Source organism: Bolinopsis microptera, chromosome 10 (assembly GCF_026151205.1).
Source record: "Bolinopsis microptera isolate Bmic1 chromosome 10, MBARI_Bmic_1.0, whole genome shotgun sequence".
Classification (NCBI taxonomy): domain Eukaryota; kingdom Metazoa; phylum Ctenophora; class Tentaculata; order Lobata; family Bolinopsidae; genus Bolinopsis; species Bolinopsis microptera.
Window position 1 is genome coordinate 1059771 of NC_087081.1, and position 19444 is coordinate 1079214.

A 19444-nucleotide genomic window follows, 5' to 3' on the forward strand; every position below is an offset into this window, starting at 1 on the left:
AAGAAGTTGTTACTTTGAAACGTCGTTTATCCTAACAGTGCAATATCATTTGTCGCAAATCAGAATAATCAGAAACTATTTGGAAAACCCAAAAACTGTCTATTAACTAAAGTACTAGCAAAACTGCGCGTTTTGCTCTAGATACACACTTTTTTAGAGATTTTACCGGCGTATCCTCTAAAATCACCTAATTTGTTCAATTTTAGGGAGGGGCACCAAAAGGGGAGGGGGCGCCAACAGGAGGGCACCTTTTCGGCGGGGGCGGGGGGCGCCAACAGGCAACGTTACGCCACTACGATTGAGATCAATTTCATACCGAAAGGGCCTTTTCACAAGAATTTTCTTAAAATTTGGGCGAGCGATTTAGTAGAAGCGAAACTGTCTATATTGACAAAGTTCTTTCTCGCCCCTCTGTCTTTTGATATAGATTGTGGCTTGTGGACAGTAAAAGTGATATGACCGAGAGCATCAAAAACAAGAATCCCAAAGTTTGACATGTAATATCACCAAGATGAACTTTTTTTAAATTTTCAAACAATATGGACATAATATAGCAATGACCCTATATAAAAATTCAATACAAAAATTCAATATAAAAATTCAATAAAAAACTTAGTAATTTTTATAAAAACCCTTCTCACCACGATGAACAAAATTAAAAATCTAGCTACAATGCAATATTTTAAACTTTAAAACAATAAAATGTAAGTGATGGTAATTTATTATGTAAATGTTTATAATATTTTTTAAAATTTAACAAAAGTTCTAGTTTACAAAATGTTACCATTAAACAATATTGCAGCTTCGATTCTAAATTCGATTGTAGGTTTACAACCTACCAGGACGCGCGCCGAGTTGGACTCGTCGACGGTCCTAATAATATAAAAGATATTTTACGAGTATCACCCGTTAAAAATTCGATTCAGGTGTTAATTATTTGAAGGATGTTACTCGTCTAAATTTTTTCGAAGTAGCGCACGCTGGGCGCATAGTCCATTAACAATGGACAAGGTATTTATTAGAATTTTGGTCGTTTATCAATATGAGCCGCACAATCGAAAATGTGCCCACCAGCGTGAAAAAGTGTCACTATATCTACTATTAATGACTTTATAATGTTCTGTGTTCTGAACCCGATTTTTATTTAAATTACCACTACCAATGTCTCGGTTTAGAGGCCATTTAATTTATTCGATTCGATTGATTTTGTAGTACGTTGATGACCAAGCAAGACACAATGTGAGAGGAACCATTTACGTTATAATAAACATTGTTCATACATTCAATTTTACTGATATATACTAGACTGTGCATGCCATGTGAGCCGCGCGCGCGCCGGAGGCAAATTTGGCGCATCTTTAACTACGAATTTTGCTGCGCGTTTTACAGTTCATCTTCCCAGTAGACTCTTTCAGGGGTACATCCACATGTTGCCACATGTTGCGGGCTTCAAGTGGTAATTGGGATATGTGCCGATAGAGATGGATATTCAGGTTACGTCCAGAATGAACCTGTCACATCCTTTGTAGTGAAAAATAGGTGAGCAATTGTATGCTCGATGTTCTTAACGAAAATTCTGGTAAAATAAATAAATGTGTCTAAGTATTATGTCTATTGGGTTGCGATGTAAGATCGAATCGATTGGTTAAACATATTATGATAAGACCATTGACCAACCGTTGGTATTTCAGTAGTATAGACTGTCTACCTTAAGGTGAAACATTTGAACGGAATTTGGTAAAATACAAAAACAGTACTGTTCAACTTTGAATAACTGTGTCAAAATTTGTAAAACATACGCCTACATTGATATTCCTTTGTTCATTAACGGCGTTTGGTGACGTTGTTTTAAATAAAGTGTATATACACGAGGATCTATGCAACCAATTTGGGGGTGCCCAACCCCAAAAAAACTATTCCCAAAATGGAAATTTAAGGTAAAATGGGTTTTTTTTGGGGTTGGACACCCCCCCCCCCCTCCCATTTGGTATTGCTGCTTTTCCCCTTTTGGGCCAGCTTGTAATTTTATTGATATTAACCATACCTGACTTGACAAATGGAATCTTTGAATTTCCTGGAACAGTGCTGCTAATAAGTTGAACGATTGGGTTATTGTTCATTACTTGAATAGAATATGATAACCGTTTATCTGCAGTACCTTTACAGTTGGACAAGTGACAATGTTGCTATGCACGAATGGTGTTTGCAGCAATGCTGCAAACAGATAATCAATTTTAATTGGCGTTTCCTTAAAATTGGAATGCAGCCATTCAGATATTAACAAATGCGTTAATAATTTAAATACCATAAAGGGCAATTATCAGTACAATTCAAATGATAGTTTCGCGTTATTTTAAACGAACAGTTTTAATTTAGGTATTATAACCATTAGCCGTTTAATTTCACAACAATCATTACGACAGTTACACTGAATTAAGTGCCACATTACATCTTATTAGCAGATCACATATTAGCATCGACACCTCACAGCTCACTTACGTTACAATTCCTTAATTCTCGTAACAAAACTAATCAGCATTAAATTTACTGTTAACATTTCGTCCACTAAATCATACCTCACGAGGGTTATCATTGTGCCAAATTCTTAGTTTTATTAGCTTTAAAATTACTGGCAAGTCAAATGGAATTACCAGTCATGTCACCCTGCATTTGATAATATCAAATGCATTTAAGTCGAGTTAATGTCACAGTCATATGATGCAGTCAATTAGATGATTAGAGCATGGCTTGTTTGGCTTCTGATGTTGTTGGACTGTGACCAGAACATTGGTTAGTGTTATATGTGACAACAAATTGCTGTGAAATTTGGCAGGTAATTTTATTATTAATTTGAATAAATTTAGGAATTAAAGAACCATGTCCTGTATATTAATTAGCATCTCCAATTGTGATAAAAGTATTGTAAATTTGATGATATCTTAACTTGGTTTTGGCTCATTTCATCAAAAAGCTCATACCGAAGTTTTTCCACCACACGTACATTATAGTTCATCAAAGTGAATAAAATTAAACGCTGAATTAAATAATCTCAACTTAAATACATTACATGTTAGATATGTTACAAATATGATAAAATCAGCATGAAAACTTGAAAATAAGTGACCTCACGGTTAACATCCCTTAGTTAACACAACAACAAATCATAAGATAAGTAGCTCACCTCAATCGACAATAAATATGTTTCTCTTTATTGTAACTTTAATCATGAAAAATTTCATGTAAATGATTGACTTAAAACAAATAATTGAACATGTTTTAATGACCGCGCAATCCGAAACTCACAAAAAAAAACATTCCGCATATTTCAACAATTATAAACTAAATCTCTTCCACTAACAAGGGGGGTATTAATTAATCAATTAAATACCCGATAAGTCCGGGACATAACAAACATACCATCGAATTAGTGCCTAGTGTACCTAGTGTACCTAGTGTACCTAGTGTACCTAGTGTACCTAGATAGTGTACCTAGTGTACCTAGTGTACCTAGTGTACCTAGTGTACCTAGTGCACCTAGTGTACCTAGTGTAGCTAGTGTACCTAGTGTGCCTAGTGTACCTAGTGTACCTAGTGTACCTAGTGTAGCTAGTGTACCTAGTGTACCTAGTGTGCCTAGTGTACCTAGTGTACCTAGTGTACCTAGTGTACCTAGTGTGTACCTAGTGTGTACCTAGTGTACCTAGTGTACCTAGTGTGCCTAGTGTACCTAGTGTACCTAGTGTGTACCTAGTGTGTACCTAGTGTACCTAGTGTACTTAGTGTACCTAGTGTACCTAGTGTACCTAGTGTACCTAGTGTACCTAGTGTACCTACCTAGTGTGTACCTAGTGTACCTAGTGTACCTAGTGTACCTAGTGTACCTAGTGTGCCTAGTGTGCCTAGTGTACCTAGTGTACCTAGTGTGCCTAGTGTGCCTAGTGTACCTAGTGTACCTAGTGTACCTAGTGTACCTAGTGTACCTAGTGTACCTAGTGTACCTAGTGTACCTAGTGTACTTAGTGTGTACACTGTAAATGTGGAATCTAACACAGATAGAATTAATCTTACACTGCAATCTTTTTCTTCAGAAATGTGAAGTGTGTTATTATATAGTGTGAAGTGTGTTATTGCTGTAATGCTGATATTATAGCTAGCTTAAACAATAAACATGTGAAATGTTGGACCTTGTTGGTATATTTATATGAGGAACGGTATGTGGAGGAACGGTATGTGGACGTATGTTTACAGGCATGTGGAGGTATGTTTACAGGCATGTGGACGTATGTTTACAGGCATGTGGAGGTATGTTTACAGGTATGTGGACGTATGTTTACAGGCATGTGGACGTATGTTTACAGGCATGTGGAGGTATGTTTACAGGTATGTGGACGTATGTTTACAGGTATGTGGAGGTATGTTTACAGGTGAAAGGTATGTTTGGTTGTTAACCGGAGAGATGATATATGTGAAAGTGACAAGTGATATTTTGAGATGTGTGTACAGTAACTTGTCACTTGTCAGTGTTTATAGGTGATAATTGGTGCGATGGTAATTAGCAGTTTCTACACGGTAATTAGTAGTTTCTACACAGGAAACTGGCTGTGACATGGTATTTAATTGACTGATAATTGGTTTATTACTGATTGTAACATATTATGGTCTGATAAGACAATGAACCAACATATTATATAAATAACAATTAGTTTTACTTTAGTTAAAAACCCTACTCAGATTTTCTTTATTTTACCACAAAAATTGTTTGCTCGACTTGAGAAGAAACTAGCCAAGTTAACACCTTCCCTTTATTCTTTTATTGGATCTAATGTTACAATAACGCGAAGTTATCTACTGCTGTATTGTACATAGCTCACCTAACACGTATTGCGTGTAACAGAATTACACAGTACAAATTACAAGCACATTATCATGTGTACGTGATTATGTAATATTACGCTCCAGGGGCCTTGTTTACAGGCGGGTGTGTGTTTTAATGTACATTAACTTTCATTAACTGGGTGCATTTCATGTAGATTGTAGGTCCTCTTTTAGAAATACAGGCTAATCCTCCACTAAATCAGAACATGTAGGTCCTCTTTTAGAAATACAGGCTAATCCTCCACTAAATCAGAACATGTAGGTCCTCTTTTAGAAATACAGGCTAATCCTCCACTAAATCAGAACATGTAGGTCCTCTTTTAGAAATACAGGCTAATCCTCCACTAAATCAGAACATTAACTGTAGGTCCTCTTTTAGAAATACAGGCTAATCCTCAACTAAATCAGAACATTAACTGTAGGTCCTATTTTAGAAATACAGGCTAATCCTCCACTAAATCAGAACATTAACTGTAGGTCCTATTTTAGAAATACAGGCTAATCCTCCACTAAATCAGAACATTAACTGTAGGTCCTCTTTTAGAAATACAGGCTAATCCTCCACTAAATCAGAACATTAACTGTAGGTCCTCTTTTAGAAATACAGGCTAATCCTCCACTAAATCAGAACATTAACTGTAGGTCCTCTTTTAGAAATACAGGCTAATCCTCCACTAAATCAGAACATGTAGGTCCTCTTTTAGAAATACAGGCTAATCCTCCACTAAATCAGAACATGTAGGTCCTCTTTTAGAAATACAGGCTAATCCTCCACTAAATCAGAACATTAACTGTAGGTCCTCTTTTAGAAATACAGGCTAATCCTCCACTAAATCAGAACATTAACTGTAGGTCCTCTTTTAGAAATACAGGCTAATCCTCCACTAAATCAGAACATTAACTGTAGGTCCTCTTTTAGAAATACAGGCTAATCCTCCACTAAATCAGAACATTAACTGTAGGTCCTATTTTAGTAATACAGGCTAATCCTCCACTAAATCAGAACATTAACTGTAGGTCCTATTTTAGAAATACAGGCTAATCCTCCACTAAATCAGAACATTAACTGTAGGTCCTATTTTAGAAATACAGGCTAATCCTCCACTAAATCAGAACATTAACTGTAGGTCCTCTTTTAGAAATACAGGCTAATCCTCCACTAAATCAGAACATTAACTGTAGGTCCTATTTTAGAAATACAGGCTAATCCTCCACTAAATCAGAACATTAACTGTAGGTCCTATTTTAGAAATACAGGCTAATCCTCCACTAAATCAGAACAACTTATTGAGCATCATTAACTGTAGGTCCTCTTTTAGAAATACAGGCTAATCCTCCACTAAATCAGAACATTAACTGTAGGTCCTATTTTAGAAATACAGGCTAATCCTCCACTAAATCAGAACAACTTATTGAGCATCATTAACTGTAGGTCCTATTTTAGAAATACAGGCTAATCCTCCACTAAATCAGAACATTAACTGTAGGTCCTATTTTAGAAATACAGGCTAATCCTCCACTAAATCAGAACATTAACTGTAGGTCCTCTTTTAGAAATACAAGCTAATCCTCCACTAAATCAGAACATTAACTGTAGGTCCTATTTTAGAAATACAGGCTAATCCTCCACTAAATCAGAACATTAACTGTAGGTCCTCTTTTAGAAATACAGGCTAATCCTCCACTAAATCAGAACATGTAGGTCCTCTTTTAGTAATACAGGCTAATCCTCCACTAAATCAGAACATTAACTGTAGGTCCTCTTTTAGAAATACAGGCTAATCCTCAACTAAATCAGAACATGTAGGTCCTCTTTTAGTAATACAGGCTAATCCTCCACTAAATCAGAACATGTAGGTCCTCTTTTAGAAATACAGGCTAATCCTCCACTAAATCAGAACATGTAGGTCTTTTAGAAATACAGGCTAATCCTCCACTAAATCAGAACATTAACTGTAGGTCCTATTTTAGAAATACAGGCTAATCCTCCACTAAATCAGAACATTAACTGTAGGTCCTCTTTTAGAAATACAGGCTAATCCTCCACTAAATCAGAACATGTAGGTCCTCTTTTAGAAATACAGGCTAATCCTCCACTAAATCAGAACATGTAGGTCCTCTTTTAGTAATACAGGCTAATCCTCCACTAAATCAGAACATGTAGGTCCTCTTTTAGAAATACAGGCTAATCCTCCACTAAATCAGAACATTAACTGTAGGTCCTATTTTAGAAATACAGGCTAATCCTCCACTAAATCAGAACATTAACTGTAGGTCCTATTTTAGAAATACAGGCTAATCCTCCACTAAATCAGAACATTAACTGTAGGTCCTCTTTTAGAAATACAGGCTAATCCTCCACTAAATCAGAACATTAACTGTAGGTCCTATTTTAGAAATACAGGCTAATCCTCCACTAAATCAGAACATTAACTGTAGGTCCTATTTTAGAAATACAGGCTAATCCTCCACTAAATCAGAACATTAACTGTAGGTCCTATTTTAGAAATACAGGCTAATCCTCCACTAAATCAGAACATTAACTGTAGGTCCTCTTTTAGCAATACAGGCTAATTCTCCACTAAATCAGAACATGTAGGTCCTCTTTTAGCAATACAGGCTAATCCTCCACTAAATCAGAACATTAACTGTAGGTCCTCTTTTAGAAATACAGGCTAATCCTCCACTAAATCAGAACATTAACTGTAGGTCCTCTTTTAGAAATACAGGCTAATCCTCCACTAAATCAGAACATGTAGGTCCTCTTTTAGAAATACAGGCTAATCCTCCACTAAATCAGAACATGTAGGTCCTCTTTTAGAAATACAGGCTAATCCTCCACTAAATCAGAACATTAACTGTAGGTCCTCTTTTAGAAATACAGGCTAATCCTCCACTAAATCAGAACATTAACTGTAGGTCCTCTTTTAGAAATACAGGCTAATCCTCAACTAAATCAGAACATGTAGGTCCTCTTTTAGAAATACAGGCTAATCCTCCACTAAATCAGAACATGTAGGTCCTCTTTTAGTAATACAGGCTAATCCTCCACTAAATCAGAACATGTAGGTCCTCTTTTAGAAATACAGGCTAATCCTCCACTAAATCAGAACATTAACTGTAGGTCCTCTTTTAGAAATACAGGCTAATCCTCCACTAAATCAGAACATTAACTGTAGGTCCTCTTTTAGAAATACAGGCTAATTCTCCACTAAATCAGAACATTAACTGTAGGTCCTATTTAAGAAATACAGGCTAATCCTCCACTAAATCAGAACATGTAGGTCCTCTTTTAGAAATACAGGCTAATCCTCCACTAAATCAGAACATGTAGGTCCTCTTTTAGAAATACAGGCTAATCCTCCACTAAATCAGAACATTAACTGTAGGTCCTCTTTTAGAAATACAGGCTAATCCTCCACTAAATCAGAACATGTAGGTCCTCTTTTAGAAATACAGGCTAATCCTCCACTAAATCAGAACATTAACTGTAGGTCCTCTTTTAGAAATACAGGCTAATCCTCCACTAAATCAGAACATTAACTGTAGGTCCTCTTTTAGTAATACAGGCTAATCCTCCACTAAATCAGAACATGTAGGTCCTCTTTTAGAAATACAGGCTAATCCTCCACTAAATCAGAACATGTAGGTCCTCTTTTAGAAATACAGGCTAATCCTCCACTAAATCAGAACATTAACTGTAGGTCCTCTTTTAGAAATACAGGCTAATCCTCCACTAAATCAGAACATTAACTGTAGGTCCTCTTTTAGAAATACAGGCTAATCCTCCACTAAATCAGAACATGTAGGTCCTCTTTTAGAAATACAGGCTAATCCTCCACTAAATCAGAACATGTAGGTCCTCTTTTAGAAATACAGGCTAATCCTCCACTAAATCAGAACATGTAGGTCCTCTTTTAGAAATACAGGCTAATCCTCCACTAAATCAGAACATGTAGGTCCTCTTTTAGAAATACAGGCTAATCCTCCACTAAATCAGAACATTAACTGTAGGTCCTCTTTTAGAAATACAGGCTAATCCTCCACTAAATCAGAACATTAACTGTAGGTCCTCTTTTAGAAATACAGGCTAATCCTCCACTAAATCAGAACATGTAGGTCCTCTTTTAGAAATACAGGCTAATCCTCCACTAAATCAGAACATTAACTGTAGGTCCTCTTTTAGAAATACAGGCTAATCCTCCACTAAATCAGAACATGTAGGTCCTCTTTTAGTAATACAGGCTAATCCTCCACTAAATCAGAACATGTAGGTCCTCTTTTAGAAATACAGGCTAATCCTCAACTAAATCAGAACATGTAGGTCCTCTTTTAGAAATACAGGCTAATCCTCCACTAAATCAGAACATTAACTGTAGGTCCTCTTTTAGAAATACAGGCTAATCCTCCACTAAATCAGAACATGTAGGTCCTCTTTTAGAAATACAGGCTAATCCTCCACTAAATCAGAACATGTAGGTCCTCTTTTAGAAATACAGGCTAATCCTCCACTAAATCAGAACATGTAGGTCCTCTTTTAGAAATACAGGCTAATCCTCCACTAAATCAGAACATGTAGGTCCTCTTTTAGAAATACAGGCTAATCCTCCACTAAATCAGAACATTAACTGTAGGTCCTCTTTTAGAAATACAGGCTAATCCTCCACTAAATCAGAACATTAACTGTAGGTCCTCTTTTAGAAATACAGGCTAATCCTCCACTAAATCAGAACATTAACTGTAGGTCCTCTTTTAGAAATACAGGCTAATCCTCCACTAAATCAGAACATTAACTGTAGGTCCTCTTTTAGAAATACAGGCTAATCCTCCACTAAATCAGAACATGTAGGTCCTCTTTTAGTAATACAGGCTTATCCTCCACTAAATCAGAACATGTAGGTCCTCTTTTAGTAATACAGGCTAATCCTCCACTAAATCAGAACATGTAGGTCCTCTTTTAGAAATACAGGCTAATCCTCCACTAAATCAGAACATGTAGGTCCTCTTTTAGTAATACAGGCTAATCCTCCACTAAATCAGAACATTAACTGTAGGTCCTATTTTAGAAATACAGGCTAATCCTCCACTAAATCAGAACATGTAGGTCCTCTTTTAGTAATACAGGCTAATCCTCCACTAAATCAGAACATGTAGGTCCTCTTTTAGAAATACAGGCTAATCCTCCACTAAATCAGAACATTAACTGTAGGTCCTATTTTAGAAATACAGGCTAATCCCTCCACTAAATCAGAACATGTAGGTCCTCTTTTAGTAATACAGGCTAATCCTCCACTAAATCAGAACATGTAGGTCCTATTTTAGCAATACAGGCTAATCCTCCACTAAATCAGAACATTAACTGTAGGTCCTCTTTTAGAAATACAGGCTAATCCTCCACTAAATCAGAACATGTAGGTCCTCTTTAGAAATACAGGCTAATCCTCCACTAAATCAGAACATGTAGGTCCTCTTTTAGAAATACAGGCTAATCCTCCACTAAATCAGAACATGTAGGTCCTCTTTTAGAAATACAGGCTAATCCTCCACTAAATCAGGTCCTCTTTTAGAAATACAGGCTAATCCCCCACTAAATCAGAACATTAACTGTAGGTCCTCTTTTAGAAATACAGGCTAATCCTCCACTAAATCAGAACATTAACTGTAGGTCCTCTTTTAGAAATACAGGCTAATCCTCCACTAAATCAGAACATTAACTGTAGGTCCTCTTTTAGAAATACAGGCTAATCCTCCACTAAATCAGAACATTAACTGTAGGTCCTCTTTTAGAAATACAGGCTAATCCTCCACTAAATCAGAACATTAACTGTAGGTCCTCTTTTAGAAATACAGGCTAATCCTCCACTAAATCAGAACATTAACTGTAGGTCCTCTTTTAGAAATACAGGCTAATCCTCCACTAAATCAGAACATTAACTGTAGGTCCTCTTTTAGAAATACAGGCTAATCCTCCACTAAATCAGAACATTAACTGTAGGTCCTCTTTTAGAAATACAGGCTAATCCTCCACTAAATCAGAACATTAACTGTAGGTCCTCTTTTAGAAATACAGGCTAATCCTCCACTAAATCAGAACATGTAGGTCCTCTTTTAGAAATACAGGCTAATCCTCCACTAAATCAGAACATTAACTGTAGGTCCTCTTTTAGAAATACAGGCTAATCCTCCACTAAATCAGAACATTAACTGTAGGTCCTCTTTTAGAAATACAGGCTAATCCTCCACTAAATCAGAACATGTAGGTCCTCTTTTAGTAATACAGGCTAATCCTCCACTAAATCAGAACATTAACTGTAGGTCCTCTTTTAGAAATACAGGCTAATCCTCCACTAAATCAGAACATTAACTGTAGGTCCTATTTTAGAAATACAGGCTAATCCTCCACTAAATCAGAACATGTAGGTCCTCTTTTAGTAATACAGGCTAATCCTCCACTAAATCAGAACATGTAGGTCCTCTTTTAGAAATACAGGCTAATCCTCCACTAAATCAGAACATTAACTGTAGGTCCTCTTTTAGAAATACAGGCTAATCCTCCACTAAATCAGAACATTAACTGTAGGTCCTCTTTTAGAAATACAGGCTAATCCTCCACTAAATCAGAACATTAACTGTAGGTCCTCTTTTAGAAATACAGGCTAATCCTCCACTAAATCAGAACATTAACTGTAGGTCCTCTTTTAGTAATACAGGCTAATCCTCCACTAAATCAGAACATGTAGGTCCTCTTTTAGAAATACAGGCTAATCCTCCACTAAATCAGAACATTAACTGTAGGTCCTCTTTTAGAATACAGGCTAATCCTCCACTAAATCAGAACATTAACTGTAGGTCCTCTTTTAGAAATACAGGCTAATCCTCCACTAAATCAGAACATGTAGGTCCTCTTTTAGAAATACAGGCTAATCCTCCACTAAATCAGAACATGTAGGTCCTCTTTTAGCAATACAGGCTAATCCTCCACTAAATCAGAACATGTAGGTCCTCTTTTAGAAATACAGGCTAATCCTCCACTAAATCAGAACATGTAGGTCCTCTTTTAGAAATACAGGCTAATCCTCCACTAAATCAGAACATGTAGGTCCTCTTTTAGAAATACAGGCTAATCCTCCACTAAATCAGAACATTAACTGTAGGTCCTCTTTTAGAAATACAGGCTAATCCTCCACTAAATCAGAACATTAACTGTAGGTCCTCTTTTAGAAATACAGGCTAATTCTCCACTAAATCAGAACATTAACTGTAGGTCCTCTTTTAGAAATACAGGCTTATCCTCCACTAAATCAGAACATTAACTGTAGGTCCTATTTTAGAAATACAGGCTAATCCTCCACTAAATCAGAACATTAACTGTAGGTCCTATTTTAGAAATACAGGCTAATCCTCCACTAAATCAGAACATTAACTGTAGGTCCTCTTTTAGAAATACAGGCTAATCCTCCACTAAATCAGAACATTAACTGTAGGTCCTCTTTTAGAAATACAGGCTAATCCTCCACTAAATCAGAACATTAACTGTAGGTCCTCTTTTAGAAATACAGGCTAATCCTCCACTAAATCAGAACATTAACTGTAGGTCCTCTTTTAGAAATACAGGCTAATCCTCCACTAAATCAGAACATTAACTGTAGGTCCTCTTTTAGAAATACAGGCTAATCCTCCACTAAATCAGAACATTAACTGTAGGTCCTATTTTAGAAATACAGGCTAATCCTCCACTAAATCAGAACATTAACTGTAGGTCCTATTTTAGAAATACAGGCTAATCCTCAACTAAATCAGAACATTAACTGTAGGTCCTATTTTAGAAATACAGGCTAATCCTCCACTAAATCAGAACATTAACTGTAGGTCCTATTTTAGAAATACAGGCTAATCCTCCACTAAATCAGAACATTAACTGTAGGTCCTCTTTTAGAAATACAGGCTAATCCTCCACTAAATCAGAACATTAACTGTAGGTCCTATTTAAGAAATACAGGCTAATCCTCCACTAAATCAGAACATTAACTGTAGGTCCTATTTTAGAAATACAGGCTAATCCTCAACTAAATCAGAACATTAACTGTAGGTCCTATTTTAGAAATACAGGCTAATCCTCCACTAAATCAGAACATTAACTGTAGGTCCTATTTTAGAAATACAGGCTAATCCTCCACTAAATCAGAACATTAACTGTAGGTCCTATTTTAGAAATACAGGCTAATCCTCAACTAAATCAGAACAACTTATTGAGCATCTTATTTGGACAAATTTATTCCAGCAACATTATGATGTGAGTTAAACTATATCAGAGTAAGGCTGAATTGGGTGTGCTCTGAACTACATGGTATCTTATGTAACGTTTAGTTATGTGTGTAGATGACTTGACCTGAAATAATGACGTGCTAAAATGAGATGTATACTTGTAGTGTAGGTCTAGTTGGTCTACTGTCTAGGCCTGTACAGTGTACAGTGTACAGTGTACAAGCTTTCAACACATCTGATATATACAGTCGGAACATCAAGGTTATGTGCAGTGTTAATAATAAGTTATTCGAGCTGTTCATTTAGAATTAAAACAAGTCCTTCATATCATGGAACCAGGGTGTTACCAGGGTGTTACCAGGGTGTTACCAGGGTGTTACCAGGGTGTTACCAGGGTGTTACCAGGGTGTTACCAGGGTGTTACCAGGCTAGGGTGTTACCAGGGTGTTACCAGGGTGTTACCAGGGTGTTACCAGGGTGTTACCAGGGTGTTACCAGGGTGTTACCAGGGTGTTACCAGGGTGTTACCAGGGTGTTACCAGGGTGTTACCAGGGTGTTACCAGGGTGTTACCAGGGTGTTACCAGGGTGTTACCAGGTGTTACCAGGGTGTTACGTAACGGTTTATTACAAGGTTGGAATGTGTAGTGTACATGCTATGTAACGGTTTATAAATACAATTATATACATTTGATGACGTCAGAATGTTAATGATATCACGTCTTATCTGTCTTATTAGTTATTAGATAAAGTTATAAATAAATAAAAGGGACACTTACCTAATATAATATAATTAACCTCTATAATTCCAGTACAAATTCCAGATTTTCCTGTCAGCGCGGCGAGTACAGAGCCTTATCAGTGTCACTTTCATAGAAGTTCTAGAAAAAATTAGAAAATAATATGATATTATAGATACACTAATCCATGTAAAAATTGCGATCTAATCTGAAACCTTAATTTGAGTCGTTCACCTGATTGAGATACAATGTCACCCTAATAGAAGTCTCACAAAGAGAAAATACATTATGAATATGTGGTGACGAATGTTCTGGAATTTATAGAAATTTGAAAGTCCAAACAAGGTTAATTTATTGAGTTTAGCGCCAGTGATACAATTATTTTGTGTATAATGCAAGACTAGCAATGAGATCATTCATCTTAGATAACCTTATCTTAGAGTTTAAACCAAGATACTTTTCAAATGTAAGTATATTAGAATTAGCAGCGATTTCTTGCTATAGTATTAGCAGATAATTACAATCTAATCCCGTGTTGGAAGTTTTAATTCCATGTGAAAGTTAAAAAAGAGAAGTAGTTTGAGTGTATATATTATGTATATATACATAATATATACACTCAAACTACTTCTCTTTTTTAACTTTCACCATAATATATACACATAATATATATATTATGTGTATATATTATGGTCTTGTGAGTAGATTGTATTGTGTTGTAACTCAAACTTAACACCGTGTTGGTCACGTGATGGTCACGTGTTTCTTAGGTCACTAAATCTTAGAATCGAGTTTTCGTGATTCTCAGAGTTATAGAACATTTGAAACAGAACGCTGGAAGTCAACATAAGTACGCAAAACATGGAAAAGGTACATAGGACTTTGGACATTGATATTGACATAGGACGTTGGACATAGGACTTTGGACATTGATATTGACATAAGACGTTGGACATAGGACTTTGGACATTGATATTGACATAAGACGTTGAACATAGGACTTTCGACACCGATATTGACATAAGACGTTGGACATAGGACTTTGGACACCAATATTGACATAAGACGTTGGACATAGGACTTTGGACACCGATATTGACATAAGACGTTGGACATAGGACTTTTGACACCAATATTGACATAAGACGTTGAACATAGGACTTTGGACACAGACATTGACATAAGACGTTGGACATGAGACTTCGAACACTGATATTGACATAAGACGTTAGAAATAGGACTTTGGACACCAATATTGACATAAGACGTTGAACATAGGACTTTGGACACCAATATTGACATAAAACGTTGAACATGAGACTTCGAACACTGATATTGACATAAGACGTTGGACATAGGACTTTGGACACTAATATTGACATAAGACGTTCAACATAGGACTTTGGACATTGATATTGACCTAAGACGTTGGACATAGGACTTTGGACACCGATATTGACATAAGACGTTGGATATAGGACTTTGGACACCAATATTGACATAAGACGTTGAACATAGGACTTTGGACACATACATTGACATAAGACGTTGGACGTGAGACTTCGAACACTGATATTGACATAAGACGTTGGACATAGGACGTTCGATGATTGGACAAGACATAAGTAACTAACATATAAGACATAATATAGTACGCAAAGAAAGAGTGAACATTGACGGTTACAACGAATAATCCAGATATCTTGAGTCTGTGGTAATACGAGCTTATTATTGTGAAAATGAGCAAGTTAAAAACAATTTTACCGGCTGTAAATACATTTAACACTCACTGTAGACACCACACTCGATAGTATGCTCGTTATTTTCCCAAGCAAAGGATATATCCAGAAAATTATGTGTAAATCATTCGTCCGCATAATACATAATATACATCCGACTAACTTATTTATTACCATAGCTTTCACATAAACATTGTATTATTTCTTGTTGTAACTTTGTGTTTTAATGGTGTTACGTTAAAACATCAACACTTTAATTGATGATTAACTTAGAGCAGTAATGGTAAAAACTTTTTAAAAATGTAAGTTGTTTAGTTTAACTAAAATAAAATATTTATATAACTAACTAACTGCAAAAAAATAAAAATCTTTAAGATTAAGATTAAACTTATCATCGGTAGTCATACATCGACAAGCATGCTGTAGGACTATAAAATGAATTAATTAACTAATTAACCAGATAATTAACTAAGTGCAAGGTCAAAAGACAAATAACCGCAAAATCAATCAATCGTAAACCTAATCGCTAGGACATTTACCATTTTCGTGCTTTCATTTCGTGTTTCATTTCTCAACTTAAACTCCTTTAACTTCAGATAAACTGACGACAATCCCGAAGAGCTAACAAAGCTAAAACTACAATTCAAAATACTAAGTCCACAACGAAGAAAACAGATAATATCACTAACAAGATGGAATAAGTCACGTGATACGTTCTACTCTCAGGTACTCCCTCCATGTCTACTCTAACGAAAGGGTAGGCTGTAGAGATGCCGTTCTGACTGAACGCTACTACCCAGAAGTAGTGCGATCTGTTCCCTGCTAGACCTGCACAGGAGGTGTGGTTAGTGGTGTGGTTAGTGGTGTGGTTAGTGGTGTGGTTAGTGGTGTGGTTAGTGGTGTGGTTAGTGGTGTGGTTAGTGGTGTGGTTAGTGGTGTGGTTAGTGGTGTGGTTAGTGGTGTGGTTAGTGGTGTGGTTAGTGGTGTGGTTAGTGGTGTGGTTAGTGGTGTGGTTAGTTCTGACTGAACGCTACTATCCAGAAGTAGTGCGATCTGTTCCCTGCTAGACCTGCACAGGAGGTGTGGTTAGTGGTGTGGTCTAAGATGGCAAGTACGTACGGTACAGGGCTTTAAGTACGTATGGTACAGCTACTTTTAAAGGTACGTACCGTATAGGCCCTATAGGGTACAGACTTTTTTGGGGAAAAAATGAAACATTTTTTTCAAAGTTAGTGGAGTACTTGCAATGTTCCTTTAGTATTATCATAATTTTATTTGAGGTAGTAGTCGAAGAGGAACATGAATTATTAAGATAGTAAATTAACAGTGAGATATAAAAATGAACAGTGACAGATAAAATCAGTATCACATTTTAATGTGCTTATTGGAGTAAATAAACACTAGTTTTTCAGCAAGCTGAGGCTTCAGCCTCAGCCTTCTTTTATTCATATAATAAGATATTCATATAATAAGATATTCGTAGTCTCTAAAGTTTGTTTCACACATTAATGAGGATGCGCTAAAAATCGCGTAAACAACATCTGCCAACTTTTTCAACCAACATAATTCAAAGCGCCAAATCCAATGTCACATGGTCCAACCCTTCTTGCTTCTGGAACATTCTTGTACAACTGCTCTAAATCTAATGGTATAAATTGAAATGCAGCGATGAGCGAATTCAGCTTCCATGAAAGTTGTCGTGTGAACGTGGTTTTTGTGCATCTTTTTGCAATTGCAAGCATTGTACCTTTCAGCCCAAGTTTAAAAGTACGTACCGTACAGCTATTTTTAAAGGTACGTACCGTACGTACTTGCCATCTTAGGGTGTGGTTAGTGGTGTGGTTAGTGGTGTGGTTAGTGGTGTGGTTAGTGGTGTGGTTAGTGGTGTGGTTAGTGGTGTGGTTAGTGGTGTGGTTAGTGGTGTGGTTAGTGGTTAGTGGTGTGGTTAGTGGTGTGGTTAGTGGTGTGGTTAGTGGTGTGGTTAGTGGTGTGGTTAGTTCTGACTGAACGCTACTACCCAGAAGTAGTGCGATCTGTTCCCTGCTAGACCTGCACAGGAGGTGTGGTTAGTGGTGTGGTTAGTGGTGTGGTTAGTGGTGTGGTTAGTGGTGTGGTTAGTGGTGTGGTTAGTGGTGTGGTTAGTGGTTAGTGGTGTGGTTAGTGGTGTGGTTAGTGGTGTGGTTAGTGGTGTGGTTAGTTCTGACTGAACGCTACTACCCAGAAGTAGTGCGATCTGTTGCCTGCTAGACCTGCACAGGAATTGTTAGGTTGCAGCGTGTATAGTCAAATTAAAGGCGTGGGGTCAGCCCAGATATCGACTAATATCGACCGATCGATATTACTTATTAGTCGCCTTAAGTCACCAATGGCTTGAGCCCTGACCCCACGCCTAAGTAAGTACATTAGTAGTGTTATAAACATCTAACTATTAATGTGACAACATGCAAATCATTGTCCACAGATCCTTTGTATATCATGGAGCACCATACCCAAGCTACACCGCTCTCTCCCCTGAATGTTTGAAGCTACACCCCTCTCTCCCCTGAATGTTTGAAACTACACCCTCCCTCCCTCTGAATGTTTGAAGCTACACCCCTCTCTCCCCTGAATGTTTGCAGCTACACTCCTCTCTCCCCCTGAATGTTTGCAGCTACACCCCTCTCTCCCCCTGAATGTTTGAAGCTACACCCCTCTCTCCCCCTGAATGTTTGAAGCTACACCCCTCTCTCCCCTGAATGTTTGAAGCTACACTCCTCTCTCCCCTGAATGTTTGAAGCTACACCCCTCTCTCCCCCTGAATGTTTGAAGCTACACTCCTCTCTCCCCCTGAATGTTTGCAGCTACACTCCTCTCTCCCCTGAATGTTTGAAGCTACACTCCTCTCTCCCCCTGAATGTTTGCAGCTACACCCTCTCTCCCCCTGAATGTTTGAAGCTACACCCCTCTCTCCCCTGAATGTTTGCAGCTACACTCCTCTCTCCCCCTGAATGTTTGAAGCTACACCCCTCTCTCCCCTGAATGTTTGCAGCTACACCGCTCTCTCCCCTGAATGTTTGAAGCTACACCCCTCTCTCCCCTGAATGTTTGAAACTACACCCTCCCTCCCTCTGAATGTTTGAAGCTACACCCCTCTCTCCCCTGAATGTTTGCAGCTACACTCCTCTCTCCCCCTGAATGTTTGCAGCTACACCCCTCTCTCCCCCTGAATGTTTGAAGCTACACCCCTCTCTCCCCCTGAATGTTTGAAACTACACTCCTCTCTCCCCTGAATGTTTGAAGCTACACCCCTCTCTCCCCTGAATGTTTGCAGCTACACCCCTCTCTCCCCTGAATGTTTGCAGCTACACCCCTCTCTCCCCTGAATGTTTGCAGCTACACTCCTCTCTCCCCTGAATGTTTGAAGCTACACCCCTCTCTCCCCTGAATGTTTGCAGCTACACTCCTCTCTCCCCCTGAATGTTTGAAGCTACACCCCTCTCTCCCCTGAATGTTTGCAGCTACACCCCTCTCTCCCCCTGAATGTTTGAAGCTACACCCCTCTCTCCCCCTGAATGTTTGAAGCTACACTCCTCTCTCCCCTGAATGTTTGAAGCTACACCCCTCTCTCCCCCTGAATGTTTGAAGCTACACTCCTCTCTCCCCCTGAATGTTTGCAGCTACACTCCTCTCTCCCCTGAATGTTTGCAGCTACACTCCTCTCTCCCCCTGAATGTTTGAAGCTACACTCCTCTCTCCCCTGAATGTTTGAAGCTACACCCCTCTCTCCCCCTGAATGTTTGAAGCTACACCCCTCTCTCCCCTGAATGTTTGCAGCTACACTCCTCTC

At 37.8% G+C, this 19444-nt stretch overlaps 2 protein-coding genes across 3 annotated transcripts in view; both read right to left on the reverse strand.

Annotated features, from left to right (window-relative positions):
• LOC134822341 (telomerase-binding protein EST1A-like) overlaps positions 1 to 19444 on the reverse strand; it is a 92762-nt gene that overhangs the window by 38379 nt on the left and 34939 nt on the right. The gene's annotated exons all lie outside the window — the stretch shown is intronic.
• LOC134821933 (uncharacterized) overlaps positions 14554 to 19444 on the reverse strand; it is a 30851-nt gene continuing 25960 nt past the window's right edge. For both annotated transcript variants that reach the window (XM_063832762.1, XM_063832761.1), the window contains one exon: positions 14554 to 16446. In XM_063832762.1, the coding sequence (XP_063688832.1) occupies positions 16262 to 16446 (185 nt within the window). In that variant the 3' untranslated portion in view covers positions 14554 to 16261. The remainder of the gene's footprint in view (positions 16447 to 19444) is intronic.